The following is a 12,423-nucleotide window of genomic DNA, read 5'->3' as shown; positions in this document are numbered from 1 at the left end:
CAACACACAGACTAAGCCCCAGCAGTCTTCTTGAAACTGCTTCCTCAGCACCAGGACCACAAGGCGGTGCCATTATCTACAGCGGATATTTTTGGAAGATTTTATTTTTAATTTTAAGTGTGTGTGTGTGTGTGTGTGTGTGTGTGTGTGTGCAGTTCCTACAGAGGCCAGAAGAGGGTGTTGGATCCTCTGGAGTTAGAGGTAGAGGTAGTTGTCAGTCACATAATGTAAGTGCTGAGAATCAAACTTAGGTCTTACATAGAAAAGCAATAAGGACGCTGAACTGTTAGGCAGTCTTGTGAGTCCCATTGAACAGTTTTTGATGTACAGTCTTGGGATCCAAGGTCGCCATGTTTGCACAGAATTTTATCTTTCCAACTCCTTTGACTGCATTTTTTCTCTGTATTTTTGCTAGTATCATACCGTTCTAAGAATTGCCTTTTTATAACAGACTACACAGAAATCTTTCTCACTCAGTGTTCTTTTATAATACCATTTAAAATTTAGAATTCATTTTGTTGAATTTCTTAAAAAGGGCTGTTCACATCTCCTTATTGGGCAGCATTAAATCTGTAATTTATTTTGGAATGAACTGAACTTTTCATATTTAGCCTACCCTGTTGCAGAGAAGCCCTGCTTATTCCAAAGCCTTCTGAAATTCTCCAACAAAAGTCTTTTATTTGTGATTTTAAGGTTAATCATGCTGGATTCTCTGGGCTTTCAAGAAATATGTAAGTTTCTAAGCTTGACGAAACAGCTTTGAATCTTTAAGTGCTCCTGACACATTGTGGGAATTGATTGACAGTGGCCTGTGGAATTGATTAGTAAAGGTTAAATTCTTGTGAGCCCACGAGATACATGCTCATGCAGGCAGAAAGCAGGAGACAGTGTTATGTGCAGTGACAACCCATTGTCTGCAATTATTTCTGTTAAAAAACATTTAACTCATGTCCAACGGAAGGATTCCCTTTGGTTCCCTTGATCCCCAAGGACTGAGACTTGCTCAGAACAAGGGAGCTGAATATGAAAACATGTACATGGTAGGAGAGATGGATCCCAAGGACATGGAAACAGAACTGTACCAGTAGCTGTGCCCTTTGGCTTCTGGAAAACCAGCTGCCAGTGTTAGCTCTGGATGCAGGCAGATTTGGGTTGTGCAATATACAGGAATTCCTGAACTCCCTAACATTGCGTCCCTTCAGAGTATGGTCACTTAGTCATTTTTTTTTCTGATCTGTGACATCTCTTTACCTTCATATGATCTGTCTCTCATTTCTAATCTGCTACATATACATGTCATCATTGCATTGAACTCCTATGGGCTGGCCATTTGGATATGATCATGTCAAATATTCAAAATGTCTGAGGATCTCGTGCAGAGCAGAAATTCCATTAGACCTCAATATCTTCCTTTCCCTTTGCCCACTCCTGTGATAATCTGTGTAGTCCCTTGAGTTTTACTGATTCTGCCATTTCATTACACTCAGCCTGTGGGTCATGCTGCATTCCTAGGTAAAGCATCAAACTCCTTCTCATGCTTCCACCGCTTCACTAGATTCTTCAACCTTAACTTCTTCCACCAAGTCATTCATACCTTCAGGGGAAAAAGGTCAGGGAAGAGTGGTCTGTAGTCCGCTTTTCTTTTGAGCCCCAGTAAAAGCATCTTCTCCAAATCTGAAACTGAAATAAATGTACGTTTCCAACCTGGTCGAGCAAAATCTCAATGAGGAAAAAGAGCAAACAAAATGCTTTTGGTATATTATTTTGCCACAGTATTGCTGTAATGTTGACGTGATGGAGACCTTGTCATATAGTCTCCTCTACATTGTGATTTTTCTATTGTAATCTATCGACTTTAACAATGCATACTTTGCTGACTTTGTCCCTTCCAGGTTGATTTTTTTTCCGGGGTTGTAGAGTCTGGTTTGTTTAGCTTAGAACTTTTAGTGAAAGCTTTCATTTTAAGATAGACTACCTAAAGCCTGTCAGGGCTATTGGAAGTTCCCACCAAATACACTGCAGGGATAGTCAGGAGATAGGTTCCTTTTACAGGTGTCTGCGGCTACTGCCAACTATTATATATTTGTGAATGATGAAAGGAATGGGTACATAGAGATACTCCCTTTGAAAGGCAGTACTTCAGAGATTTTTTTAATGCTATTGAAAGCAGTGACTATAAGATTCTGTGAATGAGTTTCTGATGCATAACAAACACCTTCCAAGTACAGTGCCATGACACGCAATCACCATTTATTATCCCTTCTTCACATGACTAATCTAGCCGATGGGCTAGGCAGCTCTGCTACCCTTGGCTTCTCAATGAAGCCTGGACACTGATTTGTTTTTCATGTGTACATTCTGGAGACCAGGCGGAAGAGACAGAAGCTCACTTTAGCTCTTTTCAGTATGGGGACAGAACAGCAAATGCACCTGCACAAATACACAAAGGATTTGTGCTTGTCAGATCTAGATTCATCCATGTAACATTTTGGGGGCAAAGGGATATTAAAGTCAAGGGATAGCAAAATTGCACTGATTGTAATGGAAGGCAGTGGGAAGAATGGTGGCATCTGGTGGGCAAGCACATCCTGCTGAGTGAAGAACGATGAAGTTGCTCTCCCACACAGGCAGTGCTGCTAGGACAGAGCTGCTGTTGACTGGTGCTCTCCCGAAGTCTCCACTGGACTTTCTTGGTACTAAAGTGTCCTTATTCGGCTAAACACAGACACAGATGCTTATTTATATCCATTTTGGTTCAAGTTTTAACCTCCCAGGTGACCAATCTGCTCTCACGTGCCTGGTCAGATACCTTGATATTCACACCAAAGGTGATGTTTCTAAATTTGGTTCTCCCTTCTAGAATCTTCCCTCTCAGCACATTTTCAACAAAAAGATCTTGCTTACGCAAATGGGTTTATCAAGTCCAAAAAAAGACTACAGATTTTCTTCCAGTCAATGCAATTTTTTATGATTCTTTTATTGTTGCTGAGGAGCAAAAGTTCCTAGAATTCAAGAAAACTCCTTTCCTTTTGTCATGGGAAATCAAGTAGCCAGATTCCCACTGTCCCTTTAGAAATGAAATCCCCAGAAAGAGCAAGATTCTTTAGTTAATCCTGATAAGCCCATTTTCCACCTCAATTATTAGCCTTTCTTTTCAGGTCATAGATTCTTGACTTATCTATACCCATTTACTGGAGGACGTTGGCACAGAAATGAAGGTTTATGTAGCACATCGCTTGCATTCTTCTAGTCTCAGCATTAGAATTTACTGAAGCATGTTCAAGGGGTGAAACGATGTGGCTTTTTAGCTACTTATAAAAACTCTCCACCAGCCTCACAAAAAAATTCTTGCAAGTTCAGGTTTCCCCAATTTTTCCTTGCTACAAAGATCAGATTAACATTTTATGGAATGGGGATATTTTAGTGCAGATATGTCTACTGAAAAAGAGAAATTGATAACTTTTAGACTGTTAAAATCTAAAAATGTAACCTGATGAGTAAGAAAATGGTAATTTTATCAGAAGATCTTCCTCAAGGTACAAGCAAAATAAAGAGGATCAAAAATCTTTAATAAATACCAAAAGCTAAAACTAGCAATGAACACAAACTGCATGTGACTGAGTCTGTAATCTGTTTGGGTGGGAAGCAGCGGTAAAGCATGAGACAATGCTGATGCAGGGAAAAGCAGTATCTAAGAAACAGAGGCTCCCTCCTGCCTCAGCTCTCATTCAGAACAGAAACGAGTACTTCCCACTTTCTCTTCTATCAGGTTCAGTGTGTTCCAATTGATATTGAGGTCTTTGATCCATTTGGACTTGAGTTTTGTGCATGGAGATAGATATGGATCTATTTTCATTCTTCTACAGGTTGACATCCAGTTTTGCCAGCACACTTTGTTGAAGATGCTCTCTTTTTTCCATTGTATACTTTTAGCTCCTTTATCGAAAATCAGGTGTTCATAGGTTTGAGGGTTAATGTCAGGGTCTTCTATTCGATTCCATTGGTCGACTTCTCTGTTTTTATGCCAATACCAAGCTGTTTTCAATACTGTAGCTCTGTAGTAGAGTTTGAAGTCAGGGATGGTAATGCCTCCAGACAATCCTTTGTTGTATAAGATTGTTTTGGCTATCCTGGGTTAATGAGGGTGGATGAGAAGCCAAGGACAATGGCACAGGGTTTTGATCCTACTTTATGTTCTGGCTTTGTGGAAGCCTAGGCAGTTTAGATGTTCACCTTCCTAGACATGGACTGAGGGGAGAGGACCTTGGACTTTTTCCAAGGGCAGGGAACCCTGACTGCTCTTGAACTGGAGAGGGAGGGGGAGAGGAGTGGAGGGAGGAGGAGAAGGGTGGGAGGAGGGGGAGGGAAATGGGAGGCTGGGAGGAGGCAGAAACTTTTTTTTCTTTTTCTCAATAAAAAATTTTAAAAAAAAGAACAGAAACGAACACTTCTCTTGACTCAGCTCAGCCCCCATCCTTGTAGTTCATGGTTCTTAGTGACCAAGAAACACAGACAAGGAATGTTTACCGTTTTCTGATTGTCTTCTTTTATTTTTCTGTGTCTTTGGTCTAGTATTGCCTTGGGTATCTCAAGTCCTACTTGTATCCATTTTGTCATTACAGTTGATCTAAATTGTTTAATTGAAAGCCTTGGAGTTTGCCCGCGATTGATGAGGCATTTCACTCAGAGAGTTGGGTTACAAATATTTGAAATGGTAGGTCAGCATCTTAGTTAGAGTTATTATTATTATTATTGCTATGATAAAATAACATGACCAAAATCAACTTGGGGAGGAAAGGGTTTATTTCATCTTACACTGCCAGGTCACACTCCATCACTGAGAAAAGCTAAAGCAAGAACTCAAGCAGTCCATAAATCCGGAGACAGAAACTGATAGAGAGGCCATGCAGGAGTGCTGCTTCCTGGTTTGCTCTTCTTGGCTTATATAGACTGATTTCCATAGCATCCAGGACCACTGGCCAAAGGATGACACTGCCCACCATGAGACGAACTCCGCACACACCAATCAAGACAATGCACCACAGAATTGCCCACAGACCAATCTTGTAGGGGCATTTTCTCAGTTGAGGTTCTCTCTTCCAAAACAACCCTCACTTGTATCAAGTTGTGATAAAACTAGCCAGCACAATTGTTTTTCAGATTTCACCATGGAATGCTTTCATCACACATATGAGAAACTTATTCCCTTCTGTTTATTAATCTTCAGAAAGGTAAAAATAAAAGCTAGTATGTTGCGAGCACTTACTATATGCCCAGCATTTTGTAAGTGCTTTTCATGTCTTGTTTGCTCTGCACAGCTCTTTATTGAGATTGTTGGAATCACTGTCATCAGCTTCCGAATGATGCACAAAGGAAGGAAGCAGGGCATACTGCTAGGACTCTGTGGAATTAGAACCCAGAGCCAAGTCATCTGGCTCCAAATTCTTACTGCAGACAACCATGCTGGTTTTCATGTCCACCCTAGACTTAAATGCCTGTTTCCTAAGCAAACTGGAAGAAGACATGTCTCCAGTGGTGAAGATGCATTAGGACATGCATGGTCCATTCACGTGGAGAAAAGGTCTGTGCAGGAGAAAGGGTCCAGAGTAGAAGGCTGACCATAGATCTGTCAGAATGGCTTCCAACATTATTAAAAGTCCCACAATTTCTGCCATATCTATCACTCTCCCCCAAGTATGAGCCATTATGACCAGTCAAAAGGGATACCATGGGCCATGAGTTCTCTTTTTTCATGCACTTTCCCTTATGTTGTCAACACAATAGCTGAATACCCTGCTAACATTCAAACTTTCCATTGACTTCATGGTTTAATTGAAGCGTGAACCTATGCAATCTCTGTAGGATCACCACCATCATCACTTTACTTGCCCATTACTGCTCCAAATCCCCACTCTATCTTTCATTGGACTCTACAAGTTACTAGGCATGTTCTCTTCCCTGGAGGCACATTGTACTTCCAGGTATTGAACTTCAACGTCCCCGTGTCCTGAGTACAGCTCACCCAGATGTTGGCCTGACCCCTGGTAGAACATTTTGCGGCATTCTCACTCAGCAGCTGTCTGCCTACACTCCCTGTGTTTATTCTCTTCTTAGAATTAACCATAACCTAATATGAACATTTTATTTTGATTTGCTTTCGTTCCTTTTGTATTCCCAGACTAGAGAACCCAGTGGGTATTTGATAAATTGACTAAATGAATAAATGAGTGTATTATGAGGTTGTCTTGAAGGATTTAGCAAACTAACATACGGAAAGCATTTAGAATAAACAATGCTTAGTATGAAATTGATGTTTAATAGCTGTCATGTTATTAAATTAGAACAATGTAAGTGTTATTGAATGGATGATGTATTGAGCCTTTACGGTTACTTTATTGTTATTCCTAGAAAAAAGCTAATCAAGCCACAGATGTTTAAAATATTCCAATTTAATTGCCAAAGGCTACTACAAAAGAAGCTAGCCAAATCATGTGTTTCTTCTTTTCCTGTTGTCTAGGGCACGCACACTGTCATGACCCCTTTCCTGTGTTCAGCTGTTTTCCTGTCATTGTTTTTGCAAAGAGACTCTGAAGAGGGCCAGACAGCTTCCATCCCAGAAAGGTCTTTAAGAGTTAAATCATGAAGCAGATGGCTTTATTTTTTTCTTAATATTTATTTATTATGTATACAATATTCTGTCTGTGTGTCTGCCTGCAGGCCAGAGGAGGGCACCAGATCCCATTACAGATGGTTGTGAGCCACCATGTGGTTGCTGGGAACTGAACTCAGGACCTTTGGAAGAGCAGGCAATGCTCTTAACCACTGAGCCATCTCTCCAGCCCCAGCAGATGGCTTTAATACAAAGCATACGACACATTTATCCATTCTGTTTGTCCTAGTGTTCCATGTCTCAAGCAGTTACATTCTGTTTAAAGGGGATTTTAAAATCGTGTTTTACTAGCACAGATATATATATATATTTAAAGGACAGATCCCAGGGGTTTTGTGTTGATCTTCCCTAACTCTTATTCATTGTACTGAGGAACAGCATGCATCCTTCTTCCCTATCTGTCTTTATTGTATTTGGACTGCATATAGAACATCAGCATCCAAGGTACTTAAAAAGATATTCTTTTACTCATTAAAGAAAGATATTTTAAGGTGAATTAAGGGCTGGAGAGATGACTCAGTGGATAAAGGTACCTGTTGCCAAGCATGTTGACCTGAGTTCTATCCTTAGGACCTGCATGACAGATGGAGAGAACCGACTCTTGCAAATTGTTTTCTGACCGTCACATGTACATCACGGTACAGCCACATATGCATGCGTACATACAGAATAATTAAATAACTGTCAAATAAAATCAAGGTGAATTAAACCCATGTCAGTCATTTAAGTCATCTGAGCTAGCATTTCTTAAAGGAGATTGCTATTGTTCAGCAAACAGCTCTTTCTTAAAAGAAAGCTGCCTTGGACAATTGCTGTGCAGAAGACTTCAGTGGGAGCTGGTCGTTTACCAGATTCTCTGGCCTTTTGGCCAGGGAGCCATGAGCGATGATATACTTCGTGATTTCGATCTTAATTTTCTTCTTGACAAAGGTGATGTCAATGACTGCTCTATCCCCTTATTCTGTGAGAAGACTTTGAGCCAAAAGCACTGTAAGGGTTTTTGTTTTGTTTTTAGTTTATTCTTGTTGTTCATTTGTTTAGTTGTTTTTGACAGGGTTTTTCTGTGTGGCCCTGTCTGTCCTGAAACTCAACTCTGTAGACCAGGTTAGCCTCAAACCCAGAGATCTGCATGTCTCTCCCTCCTGAGTGCTGGGATTAAAAGTGTGTGCCACCACCACCTGGCTGTATTTTTATTTTTTAAGTGTTATTGGTTATACATTTCATACAAATGGTTTCATACATTTGTACCATGAATCTTAGGCCTTCTCAACTCCTATGCCCCCTCTCTCATTCCCCTCCTTTTTCTGCAGGAGCCAGTTTTTTCTTAAGTTCCCCTTGGACTTTCATGTCTTCTTTCTGCAGGATCACTGAGTTTAGTTAGAATTTCTTGCCCTCGTGTGGGTGGAAGGCTATTTTTGGAACAAAGGCAATTTAGTAGGGGTTACACCACTGAAAAGAATTATACATCTCAAATGTTATAGAATATTCAATTTTGAATTGTTACTATAACTTCATAAATGGAGGTGTTAATGAGAAAATTCATTTAAATCATTCACATCTTTTTCCTTAAAGTAAATGCCAAAAGCTAAATTAGCAGTTTCTTTTGAGTGGAGAATGTATTTGGTAGCAGGATAGCCCATCACCACCAACATCATCCGTATTATTTTAATTTTTCTAGGTTCAAGTGCCCTATATACTACCTGACAACAAAAATGTTTGTTACTTTATGAGACTGTAGGTCAGCATTTCAGCTATAACTTGATAATGTTTTAAAAAGAAGTAACTTTCCCCCTGCTTATTAGTTCAATTTATTGTTGAGCCTGCTGTGGATCAGACACAGTTCTAGGTTCTTTAGTAAATCAGTGACTATAATTAAGTTCAGAAGACTAGGGCTATAATTCAATGATGGTGCCTTTATCTGGCATACATGAGGCCCTGATTTCACCCCCCTCCCACTCTATGCACACAGCAAGCAAGTATTTTGTCCTTAAAGACTGTACATTTTGTTGTGGAGAGCAAAGCAATAAAATTATTATAAGCATAAATGCTTTTTGTAGTATATTTATAGGTAAGTAGTGTCATGGTGGAGGGGAAAAAAAGGTAAGGAGGCTTGATGAAGTGTGGACCTAGAAAAACCATATTAAAATAGTATTGTAAGGTAGTCTTTTATAAGATGGTGATATGTGAACAGAAGTTTGACAGAGGCAGAGGTGAGGCCTGCAGATATTCGCAGGACAAACATTCCACATCGAATGAATAGTCAATGCAACACCCTAACGTGGATATTACAGAGTTCCCAAGGGACATTACATAGGTCATAAAAGAAGACATTGAGTTCTAGATATTTCCTACTGTCTACCAGAGATAAGTTTCCAACAAAGAAGCATGTGATTTCGGTGGTGGCGCACGCCTTTAATCCCAGCACTCGGGAGGCAGAGGCAGGCGGATCTCTGTGAGTTCGAGGCCAGCCTGGTCTACAAGAGCTAGTTCCAGGACAGGAACCAAAGCCACAGAGAAACCCTGTCTCGAAAAATCAAAAAAAAAAATACCCACATTGATACCTTCTTCTCTTTCCTATGTTTTCTACAGTCACATGACACAGGCAATCCCATTTGATGACCCTCGGTTTGCCGGCTGCCAAATCATCCCTCCAGCTCCACGGAAGGTGGAGATGAGGAGAGACCCTGTGCTGGGCTTTGGCTTCGTGGCAGGGAGTGAGAAACCTGTGGTTGTTCGCTCAGTGACACCAGGTAAGTGTCCACACCAAGTCTGATCTTCCTGCCGCAGCTGGCCGCAGTGGCTTCAGTGTGGTTCTGTGGGTGCTCGGGCTGTGAATAGAATACCAAGCAATACTTTCCAATACCCAGAGAGAATGCCAACAAAAGACAGAGATGTGTCATCAAAATGGGCTTGATTTTTAATGTGTGTGTGTGTGTGTGTGTGTGTGTGTGTGTGTGTGTGTGTGTGTGTTGGGGGAGTTTTGGAGACAGAATTTGCTATGTTGGCCTATCCGCTTGGCACTCTGTCTGCAACCCAGCCTAACCTATAGCTCATGGCACTCTTCCTGCCTCAGCCACACAAATCTGGGATTACAGATCTGCATCTCATGCCTGATTTCAAAGGAGATTTTAGACTGCCCAATGCATCCTATCCCTTGGGCTGGGGAAAGCAGTCATGAATTATTGGTAGCCGTGGCACCATTTCTGAGTGTAGAGATACGCGTAATGACAGGCAGGCACCGCAGTGCAGGTAACTGTCTGCTGGAAAACACAGTGCGGTTTCAAGTTACAGTATTATTTAGTCACGGGACAGTTGAATGATTTTATAAGTATACACACCCTTTCCTTCTCACTAGAGGCAGGCAGTTTTCCGGCTCCATTGCTGTTGGCATGGACCAAGTAAATGACTTTGGTCAGTGACACATTGGCCAATATGATCAAAGCAGTAGGGGGCATGGACATAGTTGTACTATGTCATTGCCATAATGCTTTCCTGGAGAGGCTGCTACTCCTTCAGTCTCAACTCAGGGATAAACTCCTGGGGAAGCTCAGTCAAAGCCAGTTTGTAATTTGAAACTCACCTCAGCCAGGCCTGAATCATCCTAACGATCCACAAATGGGAGAAGAAACAGCTATTGGAATGGTCTGTTCCACAACAGATGCTGACTAATAGTACATGTCACATCTCTTAAATTCTATAATACGACAATAGACTATCTCCATTGCCCAGATGAGGATATACAGCTGCCCCACTATCAACACAGCCTTGACTTTTCCTGAAACAATCACTATCACCTTTGGTTATTTATTTATTAGGTACATATATGAATTTACTGTAATGAATATGGACCTGTTTTCAGACAAAAGACACTTATCTTTGTCATTACTCTGAACATTTTGGGAATCAGTACCAGAACGCAATAGTAACATCCTACACATAATAAGATGATTCTGGTGGCTAGGGAAACGGTTTTGTGGAATAAAGTATATGCCGCAGAAGCAAAAGGAACTGAGCTCAGATCCCCAATAGCCGTTTAAAAGTTTGTATGTAAGGCAAAGCATGGTGGCACACACAGTAACTCTAGGCCTAGGGTAGGAGTGGAATGGACCCCAAGGGCTTATTGGCCAGTTAGAAGACATCCAGGCTCAGTGAATGACCGTGTCTCAAAGCCTCAGGTAGGCAATGATGGAAGAAAACATTAGGCATAAATCAACTCCTGGCTTCCATGTGTATACAAACACATACACATGTACACATACCTATAATACACATACAGGCACAATATACTTTAACACAAAACTTAGAAATGTCATTTAGGAAAGACCACAGATTCTGACATAATGTTACCCAAATTTGAGTTCTGTCTCTGGCCCTTATTAGGCTTTCTGATATCCGTGTTCAGCCCTTGCTTTATGAGTTGGATACAGCTTCTCTGTGTTATCCATGTTATGGAGATTTTCATAGCATCTAACTTAGTAAGCTGGGGGAGGTACATAGAGATGTTTTCATAGCTTCTGGATTATTATTATCGAATTCTCAAGTGTGTGGCCTTTTAGTCAGGCAACGGTGAGAAACAGAAGTTGACTAGTGAGGTGATATAGATTTTTTAAGTTAATTAAATTTTTAATTTTCCATTATTTTGACATAATCTGCCCGAGGCAAGCACCACGAATACAACTGAGCACTTTATACTGGGGATTAAAAGAGTATTTTCACTCCAAGCTGGCCCAGCACACAGCTTCTGCCTCGGTCTTCAGAACTTTGTAATCCATTAGAGGGGAATCCTATTTTAGGACTCTGTGAATACTGTCTGAAATCATTGAGGATTGTACTTTCCAAGTATTATTGCTTCTTATGTTCTATAAAATCGATCCATGTACACAGGAGCACACACACATACACATACACACACACACACTTACACATACACACATACACATAGGGAGCATTATAGAAAAGAAAACTAAGAGAATTCCTGAACTCATGCTGCTAGAAACCAGCATTCCCATAGACCAGGAGCACACAAAGCACAGACAGAATTCTGGCTGCACAGAAGCAGACATCGTAAGCATCAGAAACTTCCCACTTCTCCCTTTCTGTGCCCTGAACTCTCCTCAGCTTCAGAGATGCTATAACATGTAATGGCAAACATTTTTGAGGAGAGTAAAAAGGAAGTGAAAACAGGTCAAAGGGCCCTTCTTCTGGTTATTTTTGTAAGTGAAGATGTTGGTCAAATAAACTCTCCTGAAAGTGACTCTGCTCGAGTCCCAGTGATTTCAGTGATGTGACCAGATTTTCTATAGGACACAAACCAATCATCGGAGCAAAGGACATAAAGCACTTCTTTGAAGAAGGCAATTATTTCGTAGTTTGGAAGGATTTTTTGTGTTGCCTCTTCTAGAATCCTTGATTCAAGTTGATTAATCAAGAATGTTCCCATTTGATCTAAAAGCATAAGCCATGACACTACTAGCAGAACTTGAGGGGCTAATTTAGGACGTAACTGGAAATTCAGGGCCAGTCTGAGCTACATAGTGAGTGTCAGGCTAGTTTGGGCTATGGAGCAATACCTGGTCTCATCAAACAAGCAGATAAAACTCTTAGGTGAAACTTAAGACTGCGTCCTATTGGTTGAGAGTGGTGTTCTCTCGGAAACAGTTCATATCCATCCTTCAAACCGTTTCTCTGAAATTGATTCTGTGTTTCACCAGCATTTGACTTGTAACTAATTGCTTGACTGAAGAGGTGTGACT

At 40.8% G+C, this 12,423-nt stretch overlaps 1 protein-coding gene across 9 annotated transcripts in view; it reads left to right on the top strand.

The window, feature by feature from the left end:
* Frmpd4 (FERM and PDZ domain containing 4) overlaps positions 1–12,423 on the top strand; it is a 644,634-nt gene that overhangs the window by 497,402 nt on the left and 134,809 nt on the right. For all 9 annotated transcript variants that reach the window (XM_075956800.1, XM_075956799.1, XM_075956798.1 and 6 more), the window contains one exon: positions 9,260–9,420. In XM_075956800.1, the coding sequence (XP_075812915.1) occupies positions 9,260–9,420 (161 nt within the window). The remainder of the gene's footprint in view (positions 1–9,259; positions 9,421–12,423) is intronic.

Source organism: Microtus pennsylvanicus, chromosome X (genome assembly GCF_037038515.1).
Source record: "Microtus pennsylvanicus isolate mMicPen1 chromosome X, mMicPen1.hap1, whole genome shotgun sequence".
Taxonomy (NCBI): Eukaryota; Metazoa; Chordata; class Mammalia; order Rodentia; family Cricetidae; genus Microtus; species Microtus pennsylvanicus.
The sequence above is the reverse complement of the archived record's forward strand: the minus strand, read 5'-3'. Positions and strand labels throughout refer to the sequence as shown.